The sequence below is a fragment of the Octopus bimaculoides genome, chromosome 18 (genome assembly GCF_001194135.2).
Source record: "Octopus bimaculoides isolate UCB-OBI-ISO-001 chromosome 18, ASM119413v2, whole genome shotgun sequence".
NCBI lineage: Eukaryota > Metazoa > Mollusca > Cephalopoda > Octopoda > Octopodidae > Octopus > Octopus bimaculoides.
Genome location: NC_068998.1, coordinates 54,635,747 through 54,645,337, shown reverse-complemented (window position 1 = coordinate 54,645,337; position 9,591 = coordinate 54,635,747). Strand labels below are relative to the sequence as shown.

The following is a 9,591-nucleotide window of genomic DNA, read 5'->3' as shown; positions in this document are numbered from 1 at the left end:
GGGGGGGGGGGGCAGGGTATACAATAATGTAGATGTATAGAAATTGAAATAATACTTGATAGCCCCCTGCTACAAAATCTAGTCATGTATCTAAAACAAGAAGCAATTATGTAATTGTTTGTGTTTAGTTCGTTTGAAGTTGATCTCCTTTGTTCCACTTCCCTGAAAAGTGGAGTGAGAAGAATTTGTTGAGAGGACCAATGTCTCAGCCTTCATAACACTCATTCTCATCCCTCCCTCACTGCACTTGGCACCAATGCAGGAGTGTAGCTCAGAGATCTGGATGTTTCTCCATGTTCCCTTTCTTGTAACTTGAGGCTATGCTCTGGCACCTTATCACTACTATCTTTATCCATCCTTCTGGCTCCACTCCACCCATATATAATGCAGGTGGGCTATGAATCACTTCCACAGCAATTATTGTTGGCCCTCCTATCATATATTTATCCCTCAACATCTTGTGTAAAAGCCCCTCCCTCTCAGCTATTCCCCTTCTTATTCAAGGAGACTCCTTAGTTTTGCAAGTTACAAGGTGACCTCACTAGTACTGGTGCCATGCAAAAGGAACCCTCTACACTCTGTACAGTGGCTGCCATTAGGGAGGGCACCAAGCCTTAGAAACCATGGTAAAATTGAGACACTGGGGTTAGACCTGGTCCTCTGATCCTTAGATTCTACCCATACCAAATGGAAAGGAGATGTAAAATGTGGATGAGGAAGCTGATATTGAATATCTACATTTCAGATAAGGCTCTAAATATACTGCCATCACAAGCAGCACACACACACACACACACACACACACACACACACACACACACACACACATGCACATGCACACACACACATGCACATGCACATGCAGTTAAGATACTTAATATCATTTTGTCACACAACCCATCAAACTCTGGAATGAAAGATAACATCATTATGTCCACATCAATCATCATCCGTTTTCCATGCTGGCATGGGTTGGAGGGTTTGACTGAGGACTGGCAAGCCAGGAGGTTGCACCAAGCACCAGTCATCATCAACATCGTCGTCATCATCATCATCATCGTCATTATCATCGTCTTTGTTGTCATTGTCATCATCATCATCGTCGTCATCATCATCGTTGTTGTCATCATCATCATCATCATCATCATCATCATCATCATCATCATCATCATCATCATCATCATCATCATCATCATTTAGCATGTTTTTCCATGCTGGCATGTGTTGGATGGTGTTTATTTTGTCAGATGCTAAAACATGTTTTTCTCTTCTGTTGATAATCAATTGTACTCAGCATCCAATTTCCCCTTCTTCTTTCAGAACTAATCAATTGAAAGTGAACTGAGTTTAAGCTCGCACTCAATTGATTTGTTGATATTTCATGCTTAATGATTTCATATAATTGTTCCGGCCTCATTCTCTCATCTTAATCATCATCATCATCATCATCATTTGATGGCCTCCTTCTTTCATCTCTCATCTCTCTCTTTCATCCACCCTCATTCTCTCCTCCTTTCACATTCTCTCATCTCATTCTCTCATCTCCCTCATCTTTCTCGTCCTCTTTCATTCTTTCATGTTTCTCATTCTCTCATCTCTCTCGTTTTTCTCATCTCTCTCATTCTCTTATTCTCTCATTCTCACATTCTCACATTCTCTCATTCTTTCATTCTCATCTCTCTCATCTTCTCTCATTCTCTCATCCTCTCTCATCCTCTCTCATTGTCTTCTCTCTCTCTCCCCCTCTCTCCCCCTCTCTCATTTTATTCATTCAATGCATGCTGTTTTGCTTTCCATTTATCTTTTATTTATTGAACCTGTTTCAAGAACATCAAAGCCACACTTGGAAACGGTTTCAAACAACATCACTTCTACATTCAGCCAACTATTTTTACTGCAGTTTTCATGCATTAACATGTAGTAAATAGATATGATCATAAATTCAGGTGGAAATTGATTATGTCAGTGTCAAGGAGAAGACACCTGGTATTGATTGATCATAACTCCAGTCTTGCAGTGTCTTCACAAGTTTAGGAAACTCAACTAAATATGGCTCTGTTTAGCAAAACTCGTAATCATAACGAAAGTATGAAGTGAGAAAGTGAATGAAAAATTTGCACAAGAAGTAAATATGATTTGAGATTCATATTTAGTTCTTCAATAACCCTAATAGTATTAAGGCTAGAAAGACAGGTGAGGTGAAACAAATATCAAGCACATTGTTTAACACTGCCTTCACCAATAAGAACACGGATGTTGTTCGTGAGCAGAATATTAGCTTTGACAGCTTCTATTTCTTTGATTGAGTTGTTGCAGCTGACAGTGTCTAAGCCAGCTCATGAATATATCATTTTGGCATGACAACTCTATCCATACTTGCTAAAGGAAAATGGAAGCATTTGGAAATGCCATTGTCAACTTACTTTAAACAGACGTACATTTGTTTGTTTGTTTGTTATATTGCTAGGATCCTTTTTGGAGCTCAATACTGAAGATACAGGTTCAATAATGGAACCGATTGGAGAAAATTATTATTTGGGAATTAATAAATTAATTCTTTCTAATTTTGGTCCAAGATCAGCAACTTTTAGGGGTGAGGGTAAGGCAATTCTATCAACCCCACTGCTTAACTGATATTTATTTTATCAACCCCGAATGGACAAAAGACAAGGATAACCTCAGTGGAATTCGAACTCAGAACATAAAGAGCCAGAGGAAATGCTGCCAAGAGATGTTACAATGATAATGATTATTGAAGATGATTATCACCATTTCATTGATAACAAAACACATCATCATCATCATCATCATCTTCATGTTGCTTTTTAAATCATTCTTATCTTTATGTGAACATGTCAATTTAATTTTGTTTTTCTTTATAGAATCAATAATTTTGTTACATAAACTTTCTAATGGTTTTCTCGTTTCAGTTTTTTTTTTCCACTTTGTTTTTGTTTATCTTCTTTTTAATTTAGTAATAATAACGTCATTAAATTAATTTCCAAACAGCATTAAATATTCTGGTGATACTTATATTGCTGACATTACCAAACGTCTTACAGAAGATAGATTATCACGAGAAGACCTTGAGAAAAGAAGACGTAAAGTATTGGTTAGCCAACAGCAAGCACAAGATTCAATTTGGGTATGGAATCGGACCAAAAACGTTTCTTTTATTCTCCCATTTAATTCATTCGATGTCCAGGATAAATTCTTTTATTCTTTATTCTCTTATTGTATGGAGGCCACGCTGGAGCATAGCTTTCAAGGGTTTAGTTGATGATATCAACACAAGTATATATTTCTAACTTATTCTTTTACCTTGGTTGAATTTGAACTTGGAATGTAAAGCTAAATGAAATGCTGTGCTAACAGGTCTACCAGTTTGCCACCTTATTATTATTATCATTATCATTATCATTATTATCATTATCATTATCATTATTATCATTATCATTATTATTATTATCATTATTATCATTATTATTATTATTATCATTATTATTATTATTATTATTATTATTATTATTATTATTATTATTATTATTATTAATAATAACAGAATGGTCTTAAAGTAAAAAGATTTGAATTAATCAAGAGAGAGAAAGAGAGAGGAGAGAGAGGTAAATAATAAATGTATAGAAAAGCCTTCCATTGGTAATTTGCATATTGTTGTCATATGTGATATATTATTTGCATGAGTATCATATACAGTGTATATTACTACTACTACTACTACTACTACTACTACTACTACTACTACTACTACTACTACTACTACTACTACTACTATTATTATTATTATTATTATTATTATTATTATTATTATTATTATTATTATTATTATTATTATTATTATTATTATTATTATTATTATTATTTATGATATCTACTATTATATATAGATATATACATATATAGTTATATACATACATAGAAATATATATATGTGTGTGTGTATGTGTGTGTATCATATTGATATTCTTTTTGTTCTGCTGACGAGGTAAAAATCAGCCAGAACATTTGTCTAACTGCAATAAGCTGCTGCATTCTTGACATTCCCTGTCACATCATTAAACAACTCTTATAATAGTCACAGACTCAATGACATGAATAATTTTTCTAATACTCACCCCACCCCATCTCCAATTCTTTTCTGAAGCTTGCATATCGAGATAAAGTGCTTGTAAACAGAATCTTGAGGCAGTCACAGCAAGAAAAGAAGATTGTTGTGCAGCTTCTCCAAACACGTCAGCAAAAGAACATTATTATGAAAAATCGAATGTTTCAGGAGAAACAATATCAAGAACGCCGTGAGAAAGATTTCCTTGATGCTTTGAACAAAGAAGCCGTAAGTACATGTGCCATGTTCTCCCAAGAAATAAGAATAATTATTAAGTTATAATTTTCTAAGCTGTTTTGTGCTTCTGGCCTATGGACGTTTACACTTTTCTTCTTTCTATCCATTTTTGCTGCCTCCTACTATTCTTCCTGCAAGGATTGTTGAGGTAGAGTCCTTGGGCACCTCCTTCACGGGGTCACATCAAAAACAACTGTCATTGAAGATTCTGGCTGGATTCCCAAGCAAGACTGACTGAGATCAGGGATATTGTCCCACCATCTCATTCTTGTGATCTAACCGTAGGTCTCCTGCCAGTTGGATTGGCTTGAAGAATCTGTCATGCGATTGTTTCCTGCGACATTCTAACCATATGTCTGTAGTACTGGAACTGAATGCAGAAAAGTAGGAGCTTGACCTGGGAGAGGCTCCCTGATCCCTCAGCTACTCACCCAGTCAAGTAATGTCTCTCCAGAGATTCTTTGGACGAACCATATTTCGGTCACTTGTATTCACAATTCTACTTTTTCAGCTATTACTCAACATTCCTAACAAAAAGAGAGAATTGCCATTGAAAGTGGAAAAGTGTCCATAAAAACAACGATGATGAAATCTTTGAATCCACCATCTTCTACCAATACATATGAATAGATATTTATTTAGTAAATGTTCGTTATTTATGCATCAAAAGTAATGTTAATTCTAATAATGCAGTACCTTTTGATAGCTTAATTATTTTCCTTATGATTGTGATGTGGTCTAAACTGCTCAGCAATGAGATATCTTTCTATTCATAATCTGATTTTTTTGATTGCAAAGGTTTTCTTTGATGTTCAAAGGATTTTGATGCTGGTGTGAAGACCACAACTTACCAAATTACAAAATGAATCTCTTTTTGCATTAAAGATATCTTTTATTACCATATTTGATGGGGATAGATGAGGGGTTGGTGAGAACTGTACAAGCCATGTCCAAGGATGCTGTCAGCAGGGTGACAAGTCAGCAATGTGTATGGCAACAAATTTAGTATACAGGTAGGAGGTCACTAAGGATCAGTTCTCATCCCCCTCTTGTTTATCATAGGCCATGACAGAGGGATTTCAGACTGGTTGCCCTTGGGAGCTCCTCTATGACCTTGTTCTTATAGCTAAATCTCTAGAGAAGAAATTTCATTAGTCTCTTACCAGCCATTCCAGTTTTTCTCACCATCACTTGTTACAGTCAACTCTTCCCTCAGGAAAGTAAAGGAAGAAAACATTAGATAATGTAGCCCTAGATACACAATGTCAGAAAGCGTAATAGTTGTAGGTTTAACGTCTTTGACCATTGCTCTGTCTTGATTGAGGCTGGCTTGAAACTAAAGCAATGACCACCACCACAGCAACAATAGCTGCTGCTGCTGAAAAGATGGAAAACCTTTTCCTTTTTTTTTACTTTAAATATTTCCTTTGCTGCTCTTTCTAGGAACTCCTGCGTCTTGCTAAAGAAGAATATGCTGATCAAGTTTTGAAAGACATTCGCTTCCACGAGAAAGTCAAAGCTGAATACAAAGCAGAAAAATATCGAATTCATTATGAACTCTGTTTTGAAATTTTATTACAAATTCTTGATATTGTCTGCAAAATTTGTGATTATAGAGCAATATCGAGCAGGTAGGAATATATTAGCTTATTTATTATAGGTTTTATATTTTAAAATCTGTTGGCTATATTCACGATATTTAATAAGTCATGCTGCTGCTGCTACTGCTGCTGTTGTTTGCCCTCAGGTCAGCTCCAGATAAGCAAACCTCTGTTCAAATGAATATCAGTTGTGTCTCTCCTCTCAATTTTGTTTCTCAGCATATTGTATCTAGGACCATATTATTCGATATTTCCCTCAGATATAGTGTATCTAAGACTACACTATCCAATGGTTGCTTCCTTTTTAAGATGGGGGTGGGTGAGTGATTGGGGATGGGGATGGGGTGGTTGTTTACTGGTTATATCGAGCCTGCTTCCTTGTTCATTTCAATGAATACATTTTGACTCAATAGGCTGCTACAATAGGTGCCAATGCTCCTATATTCCAAAATGTGTGATACAAGCATCTTTCCTGTTGGAGGAAACATCATAGACACATTTAATATAATAAAAGAGTGAGTTTCTACATGACTGCTAGAAACAGTAATCAAATGTCCCTCAAGTCATACTCTGCTCTCTTGCATAAAGAAGGACACATGAAATAATCCCCCTAAAAATGACTGGAATGCTTTTGGTCATAGCTTTACTCAATAAGGTTGACCAAGGCTTCAATAATAGCCAGGGTGAGTTTTAGTACATTGTTGTGCCTCAGGAGTAGTCACCTGACAAGCTAAAAATAGCAGTCAGTATCCCTCAAATTACATCTTGATGTCTTAAGAATGGTTAGACATATTGGATATTAATGTAGCTCTGACTATACAAAAAGATGGGATGGTCACAACCGGAAAGCCTGTGATCATAGGGTCTGCTTGGTCAATGCTGACAAACTGCTTAGCCACAACAATTATAATTACTAAGATTTATTTAATTAAATTATTTTCAGTTAAATTATTTTTTCTTAAATATTTAAAAAAATACACTTTTCAGACAATAACAATTTATTATTGCTAATTGTAATTTCTTTGTAATTGATTGCTGAGGTTAATTTTTAATTTTACTGACAAGAAAATAATATTTATAAGGGCAAAACAGCCAGTCTTTCTGCTGTTTCCATGGCTGTGTTCAAAATATTACCGTCTCGTCTGTAAAATATGAAACACATTCGACGCTTCCAAAGTTTGTTTACAAAATGTTATTATTAATTTTTAAGTTTTAATTTATTTTTTTTTATAAGTAGAGAACAGAAAATTTTTTAGATTGAATGAATTTGTTTTTAATAATTGTTTGTCTGTCTTTGATACTTGTGCAGTCTGTTGCCCCAGAAACTAATGAGGGAATGGAGGACTCTCTTTATTAAAGGAAAACCGTTGTATGCGAAATCTGAAATCAAAGATGTTACAGAGTCAGAAGAAGAAAATCTAAGAATAGAAGAGGCTAAACAAGTCTTGTTGGATGAGGAAGATTTCAAGGATTATAAGGTTTGCCTCTTAATAAATACTTTTTTGTACAATTCCTAATGATAACATTGAATGGCTCTAAAGGCCTACCAGATTAAAATAGGAACGAAAGGGGTCCATTGGTAAAAAATGGTTGAGAACCTCTGGTTTAGATTGTGAAATTTTTGTTAAAATAAAATGTAAAGAATTGTTGTGGTATAATAATAAACCAATAAATTTGATCTTTTTATTGCATTCACAGAATATGGACCATGACTGGCTGCTCGAACCTGATAAACCAAAACCTCGGCACAATCCGGTTGTGGGACACATCGTTAATCGTCTATTGACTTTGTTGTACCCACCTCCAGTAAGTGTCATTCACTTTCTTTGGTCACCTGTTTCTGTCAAATATAAACCTATTTGGAAGGAAGAAAGAAAATACAAACCAAAAAGCAAATTCTCTATCCAAAATTGGAACTGACATTATTTAAATTTGATGAGTAGCACCTATAATTATTAACGCTATCATTAGTTTCTTTTGGTAAATTATTTAGGGTCAGAGTTGTATCATGTAGAGAAATAACTGAAAGTTTGTATATTTATTTTTGGGTAATACTTATACCCAAACTGCACGTTCAGTTCAGTAGCAAACCCTCTCACAACAACTACTGCTGCTGCTGCTAAATAGAATTTATATTCTTTTTTTGGTAATATTTTTATAGTATCTGTTTGAGCAGATTTTATCTTCAATAGTAAACTGAAGGAACCATGAAATATTTTTATAATTACTTTTGCTGTAAATCCTTTCCTTTCAGAGGATTCATTTAGGTTGAAAAAAATATATACTCAACTGAATGAATTTTCTATCGAGAATCTTCTGTGCATCTGAATATATTCAATGTTTTTTCTGTTATCACCATTAGGCTTTCAATTCATTCTGTTCAAAAGTGAAAATAACTTTGATTCTGCAGGTTTTAAAACATTTTAAACATTATTTTATTTTGTCAGTAATTAACCAATGGTTAGGGTTAATATACTAGTCTTGGATCATGTGTCCAAAAACAAATCATTGTCTTTGAGAAATTCACTTATCCTATTTGCTTATCATAAAAATGGATCTCGTATTGTGATTTTATGACATGTTAAGAACAGAATCTACCTGTTCTAAGAGCACTTCTACATTTGTTCTACTTGCTTCATTTCTGTTTAGTAAACAAAAGATATATAAAATTATAAAAATATATTTCCAGCTGATTTAAAATAATCTAATGTAATTGATTATTTTGTATATAATGTATGTGTGTGTATATAATGTGTGTATGTGTGTATATACACACTAATATTGAACAATGAGAACGAGTGCTCAACACTGTATTGGTGGATAAATATTCTTTATTTGTGAGTTAACAAGGCTACCAATGGTTTCATGTAAAGAGGAATCTCTTAATTATCAAGTCAGGAATGTTGGAACTTGTTTACATTTTGGATGAGAGTACTTAGAACATATATATGTATTTATATGAGAATATATATATATTGTGGCATAATGGCTATGAGGTTAAGGTACTGGACTGCTGACCATGTAGTCACACGTTCATATCTTATTAGTGCCCATAGTGTTGTGTTTGTGAACCAGGGACTTAACTGCTTCAGTTTCCATGACAACAGATCCTACTCCTTAGTTCATAGCTTAGTGTTTCATGTTAAAATGGTTGTTCAATTCTAAAAGTAATTTCTGCTCAAAAAATGAATGGAAAGCAAGTCAAAATATGTTGAAAAGTTTTTTAATGCATTTTATTGAATTCTTTTATTTACAAACTCTTCAGTTTATAAGTATTTCCTCACATGTGGATTCTTAATATTTTCATGATAGCCACCTCCAGAAATACCAGTTTTCCCAGAATTTTCTATTCGAGTATGTCTGTTGGGAAAAGCATACAGTGGGAAAACTTTCTGTGCAGAGAAACTGGCTGAAGGTAAGTTCTACGTTGAACGAAATTCAAGTTTGGTTGCTTAAGTAAAAGCAAGAAACTTTTAAATAAAAGACTGGAAACGTTTTTAGAACAAAATGAGGGATCTTTGCTACAGACATCTTTAGATTCTATTTTTTTGCAATGTTTTTCTGCCTTAAGAATTCACTAAGAAATCGATTGTTTTCTAAAGACAGAAATATACTTGTTTGTGCAGGGGG

The 9,591-nt window shown here is 34.3% G+C and overlaps 1 protein-coding gene across 1 annotated transcript in view; it reads left to right on the top strand.

Moving 5' to 3' along the window:
* LOC106875922 (sperm flagellar protein 2) overlaps positions 1 to 9,591 on the top strand; it is a 102,750-nt gene that overhangs the window by 25,680 nt on the left and 67,479 nt on the right. The window contains exons 7-12 of the mRNA XM_014924237.2: positions 3,010 to 3,145; positions 4,163 to 4,351; positions 5,804 to 5,991; positions 7,271 to 7,439; positions 7,660 to 7,767; positions 9,274 to 9,376. Coding sequence (XP_014779723.1) covers positions 3,010 to 3,145; positions 4,163 to 4,351; positions 5,804 to 5,991; positions 7,271 to 7,439; positions 7,660 to 7,767; positions 9,274 to 9,376 — 893 coding nt within the window. The remainder of the gene's footprint in view (positions 1 to 3,009; positions 3,146 to 4,162; positions 4,352 to 5,803; positions 5,992 to 7,270; positions 7,440 to 7,659; positions 7,768 to 9,273; positions 9,377 to 9,591) is intronic.